The 14,308-nt window shown below is 37.2% G+C and overlaps 1 protein-coding gene across 2 annotated transcripts in view; it reads right to left on the bottom strand.

Moving 5' to 3' along the window:
• Positions 1-14,308, bottom strand: part of TTC17 (tetratricopeptide repeat domain 17) — a 54,754-nt gene that overhangs the window by 22,549 nt on the left and 17,897 nt on the right. Inside the window, exons 8-16 of one of the 2 annotated variants that reach the window (XM_058806430.1) lie at positions 13,905-14,044; positions 13,519-13,679; positions 13,097-13,209; positions 12,046-12,186; positions 11,490-11,605; positions 10,194-10,368; positions 9,618-9,695; positions 7,279-7,503; positions 4,916-5,102 (exon numbers count right to left, since the gene is read on the bottom strand). In XM_058806430.1, coding sequence (XP_058662413.1) covers positions 4,916-5,102; positions 7,279-7,503; positions 9,618-9,695; positions 10,194-10,368; positions 11,490-11,605; positions 12,046-12,186; positions 13,097-13,209; positions 13,519-13,679; positions 13,905-14,044 — 1,336 coding nt within the window. The remainder of the gene's footprint in view (positions 1-4,915; positions 5,103-7,278; positions 7,504-9,617; positions 9,696-10,193; positions 10,369-11,489; positions 11,606-12,045; positions 12,187-13,096; positions 13,210-13,518; positions 13,680-13,904; positions 14,045-14,308) is intronic. The other variant, XM_058806431.1, reaches the window with a different exon arrangement.

Here is a 14,308-nt window from a genome sequence, read left to right as displayed (position 1 = left end):
GTTAATGTGATAAGCATTCCTTGGACAAACAAGATACAGCACCTGGACAAGGAGGAAACTACTTTTACAATAAAAATGTCTAATGGGACCTCATTCTATAGGAAATGGAACAAAAATGTAGCTGTTGCTGGGACTATCAAGTCAGTCATAACTAGTAGGGAATAACTAAGTGAAAGGTGCATTTTAAAATGCAAAGTACTTCACATTCCTGTGTCTTAACATACTACTGAAAAGAAAATGACGTTATACTTTTGCTTAATGTTTGTGTATCCCCAATGACTAAAGGGACCTGAGTTGATTGCAGCTGTCAAACTAGTGTCAGATGCCTGCTTAAACTGGGATGTTGATTAAAGGAAGTTATTTAATCTGTCATAAGCTGACTATTAGAGTTTCAAATAGAGATTCTCCTTTCAGGTCAACCTCTCCCCTTCGGGTCAATTTGCTTAAAGGTATAAGCTTATTAACTTTAACTAACTTGTAAGAACCTAAGTGTTGAAGGATAAAGGGAAATCCACATACATATAAGCTGAAGCACCTTTTCCATGTTTTATTTTAAGGGGAAATAGACAGAATAAACCAGGAGTTTTGATTTTCATATGGCACGGAGTATTGGTACCACAAGAGGGCACTAAAGGCACGCGTAAAGCGGATCCCCATTACAGAATTCGCTCTGAGGAAGGAGGATGAACTGCTCTCACACACACACGCTCCCTCTACACACAGGGATTCAGGTTTCTCGGTGGCATACACATACATTCATTTTGAACTCACACTCCTTCGACTTTGCAAAGAGCAGCACAAAGCCTTTTGTAAAAGTACTATCCTGCCAAGGATGAGTTTTGAATAGCATCAGTCTGTTAATAAGATTTTGAATTTTGGTCTTGTCTGGAAAAATGTGAAGTGCATGAGCTCACAAACAAATGGAACTGTGAGACAGAGATAGATGCTTAGTCTGATAAAAATATTTTGAGTACAAATGACTTCTGTTTGCTCAGGCAACAATTCTGTTTACACACAGAAAGCAAAGTCTTATCCAACAGCAACTAACAAATCAGTATGTTTCAATGGCCAGCTGACCATCACACTAAAAATATGGTTCTCATATTCTGTAATCTTTGTAATAAGGCTTGGCAACATCTGAATGTTTACATCAGCCAGTGAACTGCCACAGGAACAATCCCACAGCTGGATAGTCATCTACGCACCTTAATACCTGATAAAAGCTACTTGCAATATTTTTAGCCATAAGTGTGCAAGACAAATCTCAGCAATGTGCCACTTAGCACCAGACAAAAATGACGCTGGCTTTCTCTGCTGGCTTAATAAGCAGCCCAAATATTTCATTTCTGCACCTTTGAGAGTGTCCCTGTTTTTCACATTAAGCTTTTTACACTTGTTAACACACATCTCTTGGTCCTGTTACCTGTGTGTCAGACGTGGGTGCTGAAGTTATCTGTCAAGCAACATGAAGTTTCTTAACCTGCTTCAGGAACTGACTCACCAGTGACCTAACAGCTGATGTGGCAGCATCCTTAACACTGCCAAGTCGCCTCTAGAAGGATCACCACAGGATAATGCTGGAAAAATGAAGTCTTCCAACTGTTTTCTCAGTTATTTGGGAATAAGGCACTGTGCGGGTTCTTGCTGTATATATCATCTATATTAGATACAATTGCTTGAACTCCTGCTATTGTCTAAAATACATGTCACAGGTAACAGGGTTGGAATAATACTGGACACTTCACACGTGTCCTACATAAAAAACCCCACCAAAAACCTCTGCGGTTTTGCAAATTCTTCTACAATGAAAAAAACATTTATATAAACGTGAATACAGGAGGCAAAGGTTAAATAGAAAAGTGTTGGTCTGAGATTTTAAATTCTCATTCTCATGTGCATGACGAGACTTGGGTTTGAAATATAAATTATCTCTATCAGAAGTAAGTTACTACAAAACAGTACCAGGCAGCAGTACAGACAGGAAAATATAAGCAAGCATCCAAAAACTCAGCGTTAGTCTGTCACACTTCCAATGTCCTGCGCTAATAGCAAACATCCCAACATGCTTGAGAAAATGCCTATTTCACTTATTTGAAATAAACACCAAGCACATAATGTAATCAAAAATCAGGCCATGAATTCAGATTTTTGATCCCATATTCCATCTCATGCTAGCATATAATTCCCACTGACCATTTGCTGGATTCTGCCAATGGCTCACGGCAGCAGAGCAAGGAATTCCGTGTCTCACTACTCAATTCAGTTTTCATGAACACAGGCTTTTGACAGGCGAAGCAAAAACACAGTTATCACATGGGCCTACAACCCAAAGCACAGGAAGCCTACTGCTGTTACTTTCAGAAATACTGAAAGAATGCTCATCAAAACAAGATATCAAACCAGAGAAACATCTCACATTCCAAATTCTTGGTATATTTTTCAGTATATCGATCTCAAAGGATACAAATAATTTATGACATGCCATCAAGTGAATAATAACACCTCTTTTCAACTGTTTTCCTTGGACTGAAGGAGCAATAGAAGACTCCCAAAGTTTCAGGATACTTTTAAGAGCAAAATATGATTTCTGAGTACACATTCTTGAAATCATTCTGGTTTTGGAGATTTTACCTCACTTTCATATAGCCTGTCAAGGTTTCTCTTGAGTCAGTTGAAGTTTACAGGGGGGGAAAAATATTTACTCAAGCCGTATGCAAATAAGATAGGTAAATCTACTTTTCAATTTTTAAATTTTGAGTTTGGACTTAAACCACAAATCATCATCAAGGCTGAATTAACCAATATGTTTATCTTACATTCGCTCAAGAATGCACAAAGAAATTTACGCTATTTGTCAGCTTTATATTTTCAGGTTTCTTGTACTAAACCAAAGATCTAATAAAAAATAATAAAAAATAAATATTAAGAAAAGTCCTAGCAAAAGGCAAATAATATAAATACAGAGTAAAATACTTAAATAATAGAATAGTGAAATTTAATAACTACATTAACATGCTAAGGCATATTCTGCTCCTTGTTGATTTAGCAGCTTCACAAAATTCCTTATTGACCAGATCTCAGCTCCAATGTACCAGATGAATATATTCAGGCTCACTTTGCTAACCAGTGGCCAAGCTGGCAAAAAAAGGCAAGACAACACTGTTCTCTTAAGCACTTTTGAGATGGGTTTTCCCTCACATTCAAGAAACCCAAATGTCCTAAACAGTACATGTTGTAACAGCTGACCTCAGAATGAACATCCTGGATCAGGAACCAATGCAAGCAGAAGCCAAAAATCAAGCAAACTACATTATGCCAAGTTGAAGGAAGAAAAGCATTTAAAACAAAAGATGTCAAAGATAACTTTGGAGATCAGATACAACCACTGCACGTTTCTGTTTAAGTTCTGTGAATATACTTTTAAATTGCTTTCTGCTTAACTTCAAAACAGAGTAGCTATGACTAAAGTTTGACTGGAATAACTTTAACATTCTGAGTTTTTAAAAGACCTTAATTAGCAGTAAACAAACACTGTTTTGTTTTTATTTTTAGAAGAATGTGTCTCTTGTGATGAAATGCGCAAGTTCCATTACTGCTTACAGTATCTCCTAGGATTTTTTTAAGGGCAATCTGAAGTTAAGAGATTCATTGTCAGGTGCCAGCATAGGAGTTGACATTGTGGATATCAGCATGAGATCCATCAGCTGGGCTGCTACACCATTCACTGCAGCCCACACAGCCAAACAGCACTCAATTCTCTGCACAGCTGATGGGCTCTCAATCACAGCAAAGTGCATAGGGCCATAAACACTACTATTATTTTAATGGCACAGTCCTGGAATTTGTACTGTCATCCATATTGTACCAGGAGACAGGATGGCCTCTAGTCTGTGTTTAGACAGCACAACTCCAGATGCTAAATCAGAGGAGGTTTCTCCATGCCTCTACTTTTAAGTTTTAGAGAGGGAGAGGGAATTTTAGAAAACTCTCAGGGGGAAGTCCTAGGAATGCTAAAAATCACAAGCATTTCTCTAGTGAGGTTTACACTGAAAATAAAGAAAATATTAGATGGAAAGTTACCTTAGTAACAATTTGAGATAAAAGGGATTAGAAAATATATTAATAAATAGTCTTCAAGGATGCTCATGAGTGTCACATCGGCCATATTCAAGTACAAAGTACTGAATATATTCAGTAGGACTGAATAAAATGAAAGAATCCACCTCCAAAAACTATTATTTTTTAAAAATATAAGTAGTCATTAATGACAATAAATAATTCAGTTGAAAATATTTACAAATTTTTTGGGGGGAGAGATTGGATTCTAGTTCATTCTTACAGAGTTTTGGAGTGTTAAGAGCAATGATCTTGGTCTCACAGAAATAATATAATGCTGACAACAAGACAGTCTATTCCTTGAAGACTGAACTCTAGAAAATGACAACCAAAGTACTGAACACACTGAAAGGATATAAATTCAAACTAAACTGTTCTTCATCAAATTCTTCAGCTTTAAGGAAACAAATCCAGCTGACTATAAAACCTGAAGGGATGTACAAAGGGGCTGTTGAGTAGCCTAGAAGTAAGTGTGCCCTTTCATAAATACTGAATCCAGCATTCCTTGTTAACCAGTAAGAGATATTGGTGGTGCTTATTACCAATAATAAGGTATTACTGACAGTCAGGAAGTAATCTGCACTCAGTGGAAGCCCTCTAGATATTCAAGAAGTCATCCTCAAGCAATTATTTAATGGACTGTAACTTTTCCATTAAAAGCTACATCTCAACCTTGATCCTTAAAGGTAGAAAGCACTGTGAAGCAGAAGGGTGGAAACTTGGGGAAAAATAAAACCTCCAACACCCAAGGCAAACAGACATTATTTCACTTGTGGTCCACCTTTCAGCAGTTGCTTACCACTGCACACAGAAGAGGTGATGTTGTAGAGGAAAGGATAAAACTGCAGACAGCGGATCATCTTCAGGCTGCTTTCACACTCCAAGCACTTGGCTGTCAAATCCAGTGCATGTCTGAAGGCCTGCAGTGCTCCACTGATGTTGTTCTGAGCCAGGTATGCATTTCCTAGGCTCAGAAAAGTCAGGGGCTGTGAATACAAAAGCAACACACTGCAGCATAAGTATGCTCACTGTTTTAAGATTGAAGCTAACTAGGAAATACCCTTGTCAAGTCACACCCTCATAAATTTGGTGGGAAAGAATTTAGAAAACTTCCTAAACAGGCACTGCCTATTCTTACAATGGAAAACTAACAGACTGATGCATTGGTGGTAACCAAAAGCTGTTTTGCCACAGGGTTGTGTTGAGTTTCATCTTTCCACAACAAAAAACAGCTGTTAAATACACACAGATTGAAATGAAGCTTGAAGTACTTACTTACTAACCATCAGAAACATAATGCTTACTGCAGAGAATGCCACAGGACTAAAGTGAAATGTGCAAAGGCAATTTAGAATCATTAAAAGTCCACAAAAAATTAAAATATCACTAGTGTTCTACAGGGCACAGATGCATTGCATTTGCCAAGAGTGTTCAGATTTACCTCAGAAAAGCTAGGTTAGTGAAAACACCAATGTCACACTAGCCTAGGGGTACACATTTATGCCTTTCAATTCTTTGTAAAACATTATTTTTGTCTACTGCTTTTGGCTACTATCTCTAAAATATGTATTTTTTTGAAAAGTAAAGATTATAAACACCTTTTTCACTGGGTAGAAGTCAACACTTTGTTACAGGCACAGAGTAAAACATTACATTTATGGGTTGACTGAAAAGTCTTTCACTTGGGCAAAGTAATTTGCTGCAGTTACCAATACGCTGCTAGAATAAAGACTACAGTATTATAATTTAAGCAGTCATTTTTCCCACTGAAACAGTTTTTACATTCATTATCTAAAAATGTGAAGACTGAGCAGTAGCTGAAGATTTTTCCAACTCAGCTTGCATTACCAAACAGTATTCAGTAAAGTGTGCAAGCTGAGCAACAGGATTATTTTTCTTTTTAAGAGCTTTTGTTGATGGAGCACATCTTTTATTCCCAGTAGCTGTAATTAATTTTAACTTGTATTTACTTTCCATTATATTCCAGGAAATACCATTCAAGTACAATGCCTCCTGCTAGTTTTTCTGGTACAATAGGTATTACAGACTGAGTACACCTGAAAAAAACACGAGCAGGCATTACTGTAACGAGGCAGCAATTACAAGTATTTTTCAAGAAAAGCCCTACTCACACAGCATGGTCCTGAGGATTCCTAAGTTCCTCCCCTCCAAGCCTGTGTTTTCGTATGTTCTTCTTAAGGCACGTCAATCAAGCATAGCTCTTTCTGTAGTTTCTTTTTGCACTCTTACTTGCCACCCAAATGGACTACATTCCTTTCCAACACTTGAAAATTTGTTTCTGAATGCTGCACTGAACAAACTTACTCTGTTTTTAGCTTTTTTATATGCTAGGTAATTGATAGCCTAGCAGGCTTTAATGCTGTTAATCTAACTAGAGAGCTAGAAGCACAGGAAGGAAGTCACTTGAACTTCTTACTGAAGTGTCTGTGATGCAAGACCAAAACTACCTGCCAGAAAAAAGATGTTCCCTGCTATGCAATTCCCTCCCCCTTTCTTTTCACAACTGTTCTGGCCAGTCCAGTAGTTCAAACAGTTTCTGAATGATACAGAAACTGCCTATATGACATAGGTGGCAACCTACAGAATATTTATCATGTTACTGTTCAGAAATACAAAAACCTGGCTTGAATCTATGGTTGGAAGTAAAGCCACCAAACACCTAGAACATATTTTCCTCTATGTAGATAGACAAAAGCTAGGGACAAATAAAACTAGGGACAGATAAAAATCAAGTGTCATGTATAGACAGAAACATGTCTATAAAGATCTTGGTGGCATACACACTACTTTAAGGGTTTTAAGAATCAAGATACAATGCTGACAACTTGACAGATCACTGTTTTAGGTTAAAATCTTGGCAAACACCAAGATTAAATTCTTTGGAGGCACTGCTCATAATACAGGTTTTGGGAGGCTAGAAGCCTGTCACTGATTTGCTAGAACTTCTCGAGATGTTTATACTTTCAACAATCAGCATCTCCCCTGGTGCAGTCAGGAATTTATATGGAAATTAACATCCATTGCAAATCACCAGCTGGAAGATGAACTGCATGTGCAGGTAAACACAAGTAACATGTACTTAGAAAATAATGAGGGAAAACACATTCACTGCTGGGCAAACACAAAACCCCATCATCTTACCTCAGAGGCATTGATGGCCAAAGCCTTCAGGAGGAGACTGCTGGCATCCGAATGAAGACCATAATGAAACAAGAGGTTAGCAAGGTTGACCAGAGGGATGTCCTGATACTCATGTGGAGCCAAATTATATGCTTTTTGCAAACAGGTGATAGCAAAGGTGCTATTTCCAACTGCACGCCAGTACAATCCAGCTTCATTAAGCACAAGCCACAGAGGATCTTCTGGCTATAGAAGAGTCACGGAAAAGGATAAAAACACCCACAAAGAGGTGTCTCAGGAAGACAGAAATGCCTACTCTTTAATAATAAGCAAACAGAACTTACTCTTGCCTACTACATTGTTAAATGGATACAAAATAGACTTTGCTGTAACTATTAGTACATTATTCAATCTGCTCCATTCTACTCAAATGGACATGATTTACAGGCTGAATTGCAATTTAGTAGCAGCTGCTGCTCACACTCTACTCATATGAATGCTTTGTATCATGACCAAAAAATCCCTCAAAATGTACAAGTGATAATGGTTAGTTCACTACAGCAAGCAACGCTTGAGGGCCATTGCAGAGTCTTAAAATTATACAGACACAGATCAGTGTAAAAGGCTAGAACTGGAAAATCAGGCAGATGTGCTTCCAGGTCCCCTAACATTACCTTTTCCCTGTCAATTTAAGGTTTCAGAGTTGTTTTTTCTTAGATTTAGTTATCTATTTGTCTTATTAAAGTTGACAACTGGCATGCATTAGATACTGTTTAAAGATTGTAAAATAGTAAGCAGTAAGTGAGAGCAGATGAAAGAATGGAGGAAGTGTCAAATACACCTTGAATGTTCCTTCCTCCTGTTTAACCTGTAACAGCAAAAAGAAGCACTCAACCTAGAGGAGAAATATCAAATTCAAAAATTCTGACAGGTTGACAGAGGTAGGCAAAACATCCACTTTCAGATGCACTTTGAAATTATTTAGAAGCATGTTCTAGTTTCTAATATTTTCATCATTCCCTATCACCCAATTCTACAAAACATTTATAGCATAAAACCAATGCCTGAAATGGATGTTCAGTTCTACCTACATGTCTGAAGCCCAAATGCATGCCTGAGTAGGAAACATGCAGCAAGGATTAAGGAAGCAAAACAGTGATACTATGTTGAGTTAGTAAGAACATTTTTGTTCCAGGTTTTCAAAAACCCCTCCCACAGAAGGGTTCTAACTGTGGTTCTAGATGAACTGAAAGAAAGCAATATGATACAATATTCAACGTTTGGAGTACCTTACATAACCTGTGATTTCAAGATTATTAATGATCCCTGTTTTGCAATGCACATTGTTCTTCATTCCAAACTCCTCATTGAATTACTCTTCATTCACAGGTCTCAATGACCTCCCTTAACTAAATTCTCAGCAAGTTATTAGCATTTTGTCTTTCCCAATACAAAGATACTAACTCTGGCATTCCTGCTCTAAGTAGTTTATCATTAGCAGAAGAGGTAAAACACTAGACTGCTCCTACATCAGCAGGCAGAAAAATTCATGCTTTTAGCATGACAGCAACAGAATACTACAGTGAAAACCAAAATACTCATGCACTGCACAGTAAGACATTAGACATGTATAGGACTCTTCTGAACAACACAATCATAGGAATCAACTCCTACTGCTCATTTCTTCTCCTGGTTAAGACAGATGCACATAGTAAATGGTACTGATTTTAGACTAGAAAAGTATCTACATATAATACCTTGACACAACTTCTACAAGAAAGTTAAACTGAGAAATATCAGCTTGACATGTCAAAAAGAGTCAACGTCTCTCTCAATGCTTCCTGTCACTTGACTCTCAAAGGCCCCACGCAAGATGGAGGTGGCATTCCATAGGCTTCTATACAGAGGTACATTCTTTGCCCCAGAGTGCTAATTATCCTGACAGAAGATTGACAGAGGGTTGGTTTCCTTGGAGGGAGAGTAGGGGGAAAAGCAGGGTAGTAGGAAGGAGGAGGAAGAGCACAAGGCAGGCATGCAGGAAGGGGTGGCAGACGGAGGAGTAGCTTCAAGCTACTTCTCCCAGTTAAGCAAATGGCTGCCAGAATTAGCTAATATATTGCTGCTCCATATCCTTACAACAACAACAACAAGCAACTACAGGGCTGTTTGGTCCACATTAAGCTGAGTTAGATACTTCTCTATGTATTTCTGCTTTGTAAACATGGCTTTTAAAGTTACTTTCATTTCAGTTACAGGCAGCAAATAAACTCCTTTCTAGTGTGTCGCTGACTACTTTAGAAGTATAAAAACAAATCTCAAGTAAGAATTCTGAATTCATCTCGTGTGACAGATGGACATACCTTTTTCATGGCATGATCTAGAAACACTCCTATCTTTGCCAGTGTAAGAGTTTCATTGTTGATACGAGAATGCAAAACCTGAAAGACAAAGATTTGTTTTTCCCCAAACTACTGAATAAATTTTACAGCCAAGATCTGCAAGGGCCATTCAACACTTGCTTCCTTAAATCTTCTCTTTAGCAAAGGGAAGATAAAATACATTGTACTAAGAGGAGGATGTGAACACTTAACACTTAAAGCAACCAATCTCCAGAATGGCCTATGAAAGTTACCAGCTTGGTAGAATGCAGCAGCTCTTGGAAATTAATCGTATCAAGTGACTGTTAGATTTAAAAGAAAGATGTGATTTCAAAGAGTAAATTAAATTTCCCATTTTGTGTGCTTTTGGTCAGCATCTGAAAGAAGCCAGACAAGTTAACCCTACCTCCAATACTATTAGAAAGAATTTGCCCACCTTTTTCAGAAGTACTGATTGCCTTGAAATATCAAAATCTTTTATGATATGAATAACATTTTTAAGGCAATAAAAAGGAGGATTTTAAACCAGAAGAGAACCAACAAGAAAACATCTCTTACCTGTCTTGCTTGATTGTCTGGCATCCTAAATTTCAAATCTAGATTAGTGTCTAGTTCCTTGACCAGTATGTTTAGAGATTCATTATTACGAGCATCAGTAATGGAAGAACAATCTGGTGCCTGTGCTTCTCCATGCTCAACAGTATCTCCCGGAATATTGAGTATTGGCTGGATTCTAGCAATAAGGAAAACCAAGACAAATAAACAGCATGTGCTGCATGCCATCATGTAGAAATACACGAATCTGCTAAGCCTCGTACTGCAGACTCCTATGAGACACGAGCTGCAAACATGAAGAACTCAAGGACCACCCCTCCCTTGAAAAGTAATTTACAAGGTCTTTACTTTCCATTTTTAAGCACAGAATAATGTGTTTATAACAAGAACAATGAACAGTGCAGTAGAGATAACAGAAGGTTCTCATATTATGCTAATAAGAATTCTATGAAGTTTAGGACTAAACAGATATGTGATAAAAAAGTAGAATTTTTTACACTAGAACTTGATTTCAAAAACATCAAGACGTAGCCAAATTATGTATAAATAACATTCTAAGATGAAAACTGCTTTTCTCCAAAAGAAGTTGCTGGATGTTTTTAGATGAAAACCTTTAACACAAGCTCAATACTAGTATTGTAATGACTGGGTAGAACAAAACAGTCTTTTTACTACCACTGTCATAATTTAAGTGACTAGGTTATTACAACACTGTATTGATCTATGTAAGTTAGCTACTGCAGTACAGACACATTTATTTTATCCTATATAATAACAAGTATAACTCACTCTTCCATGACTAAGCTGATTTTCTACCTCTGTCCCAAATGAATGAGCTGGGGTTTTCCACTCCTAATCCTTTTTTACTGTTTTCTGGTCTTCATTGTTTTGTGTCATCATAACTAAAGCTAATAGGATGTATGTAATGTACAAGAGTTAACTGTAGTTATTAAATAGATGCTTACCTCATTCTCTCTTTCAAGTTGTTTTTTTATTAATATAGTACACTAGACATTCAGACTTGTGCTTAAATCCCCATTTTGTCTGTGTTTAGTGTGCTCACCCTTACTCCTGACCAACAGTCAGGGAAGAATCACCATGAAATTGGCTCTGGCTGTTATACTTACAGCAAAGACAACAATCAAGGAAAATGCCTTCCTTCTGTGGAAAGGCCAGATAAAGAGGTTTGAACACCTCTGTGCTGTTGCTTACTAATTGCATCCATCCTCTCAAGAAAGAAAATACTCTTCACTCATAACACAAAGATTTACAAATACAGCTTTTAAAATCAACACTTGCCTGAATCCCCTATTTTCTGGAGGCAAGAAATAAGTTGGCAGTTCTTCTGGGTCAGGAATTCTGGGGAAAGATTTCATGCAATCTGACCGCTGAGGCCAAAGAATATGCTGTTTGTCCTAAGGGGGAAAGGAATTATTTTTTAATATTTTCTCAATATTTTTAATATTCTAATGAACAAGGTAATAAAAGAGATATTAAAGGACAGTCTTAAGAAAAAAACCAAAGCAAAACAAAACTGAGATCTTTACAGCTATTATTTTTCCATCTTTTTTTAATATCAGCAGCTGAAATTTCTATCTTTAGCTGTACCACTTTACTTGCAGCAGATGTTTACAGAACAACTCCCTCAGTGCTCCAGTAGTTTCAAAGGTTAGGAAACCAGCACAGAGAAACTAGACAGATACTTGTATGTTGAAGAAATTTGGAATGCTACATTCTCCAGCGCTGTCACACATCAAAACTGTGGCCCAGATGCTAGAAAGTTTTACACAAACAAGGAGAGGAGTCACTTTCACCCCTCCTCTGTGAAAGAGCAAAGCTCATCCTCTTCACTCACTCTGCTGGGTTCCACATTCCACACTGAAACAACAGAACGAGCCACAGGGGAAGACTGCAAGGACTGGCTGTGAACACTTTGGTTTGCATGAAGGTCCAAATTCATGGATGTCATACTAGAAGTTGAAGAGTCTTCACCAAACTAGAAACAACAGAAAGACAAATTTTAATAAAGGAGATGGCACATTGCTTGTTGAATTTCTCCATGTTATTTCCCCTCCCCGCTCATGTAGTTAAGCCTCACTGATAAGCTGAACTGTGGGTAGCAGAAAAAAAAAGGAATTTAAGCCTCTTGATCCACTCAGACCATGAAAGAGTAATATTCATACTGTAAATAAGCCAACAATGAAAACACAAGTGTAAATCAAGGAAAAAATGCTAAAAGGTACCAAAAATCTACTTATCTAGATTGCACGGCTTGAAATCAAGTCAGAATTGCTAAGACTCATGGCTTTCAGAATTATCTCAATATTCTGAATTTATAATTACTATAATAGGAAAAACAATCAAAGACAAGAAGACAACAGCAAAATGAAAAATAATTATTCCTATTTTTTAAACTAGTTAAGGGGAAACTTCAGAACATACTCCATATTGCAAAATAACTGAAATCATAATCTTTATCTGCAGTTCTAACACAGCAGAGGTGTTGCTTAGGTGCCTGTCATTCTGGATTTTCAGTATCAGTACACACCCTGCTTCCAGAACTTCGTAATACTCTTGTACAAAATTTTCTTGGTGCAATCATAGGGAACTAAGGCTTTGGACTAAAATGAAGTTTTTGATTTCAAGTAATTCTCTTTTCTAAGTTAAACAAAGCCTTTTACAAGAAACCTTCTCTATTTCTATAGTTCACAGTCTCTCCGCTTGCACTAGTATCAAAAGAAACATGCATTAAAATACTGTGCACTCTGGAAAAGAAAGACTAAGATTTCTCACTATAATTACTACATCCAAAATGTAACCCTTTTGTCAACCCTGAAAAAACTGAAATTACTTTACTAATAAAGCAAATGGGATGTAACTTGAGGTAGTGGTATCAATTCACAAACCTGAACATATTCCACATTTTCAAAAATGTCTCCGCGGTGATAACGAACAGGCTGATCCCACTGACAGTGCAAGCTATGCTGCTGGTTGCCCAATCTGCAAATCTGGTGGTTCCCTGCAGAGCAGAAAATATTTTTTTATATTAGAGAAGTGTGGTTTCTGAGAAGACAAAAGACAGCACACAGTCAACCTCTCTGCCCCCAGTATGGTCAATCCTTTTTATTTACTCTATCAGCCCAGAGGACTCAAAAGACTCAAAAGGAATTCCCTGTTCAAGAACATACTGCAATCTCCTGTTTTAATAAGCAAAACCCAAGAGCCACTCAGGGCCATCTTAATATATGAAGAAGTTATATCCTGACACTTATCTGAATATGAGCCATATTTCATTGCTTTAATGAGCATGAACATGAAAAAGTTGTACCTAATTGAGCTTCTTTTGCCATCTGTGTCTCATGAATGATGTTCCTCAAGATTTGTTCCTCCTGGATGAGCTTGTACTTGTCTAAAACATCTTGCTGCCTAAGGTAATGGTCATGCTGCTTTTGATATTCCTTTAATTCATTTAATGTTCGCTGAAGTGATCTTGGAAATTAAACAGAGAAGATTTACTTTGAATGCTTTCAAGAATACCATCTTTTCCTACACTCTTGCATATTTTTAACTCTAGGTTTCCTGAAGTATTCTTATCCTTAATTCTATTGCATAATCAAAGAAATACAGAAATTTAAAAACAATTCTTCTTGAAGTGTGAGTAACTGCTGCAACAGAACTACAGACATTAAATTGCCACTGGGATATTTTAGTTACCTATGCTGGGCTTCCAATTTTTGCTCAAGTTTTTGCTGACATAGGACAGCATGTTTCCTTTTTACAGCTTGCTCAAATCCTGGTTTGGCCTGCAGAGCATGATCATAACACAGGACTGAGTGGTTGTACTCTCCAAGCATCTGAAGAATGACCAAGAGAGAGAATTAGCCATTGCGTAGTAATATTTAATAAACAATACTCAGTTTTTAAAGAAGCCATTAATTGAAATTTTAATTCATGATAACAAGCAGCCTGTCATTTCTGACACTCAAGCCACTACATCTATTAAAAAAAAGCTACAAAAGAATTTTACTGGAATTTATTTCCAGGTGCAGATAAAACCCTTTGCTAATAGACAGACTTAAGAATAAAAGTATCCTTACAGAATCTTAAGCATTAAGCAT

This window comes from Ammospiza caudacuta, chromosome 6, assembly GCF_027887145.1.
Source record: "Ammospiza caudacuta isolate bAmmCau1 chromosome 6, bAmmCau1.pri, whole genome shotgun sequence".
In the NCBI taxonomy this organism is placed as follows: Eukaryota; Metazoa; Chordata; class Aves; order Passeriformes; family Passerellidae; genus Ammospiza; species Ammospiza caudacuta.
This window is presented reverse-complemented; position numbering and strand designations above follow the sequence as displayed.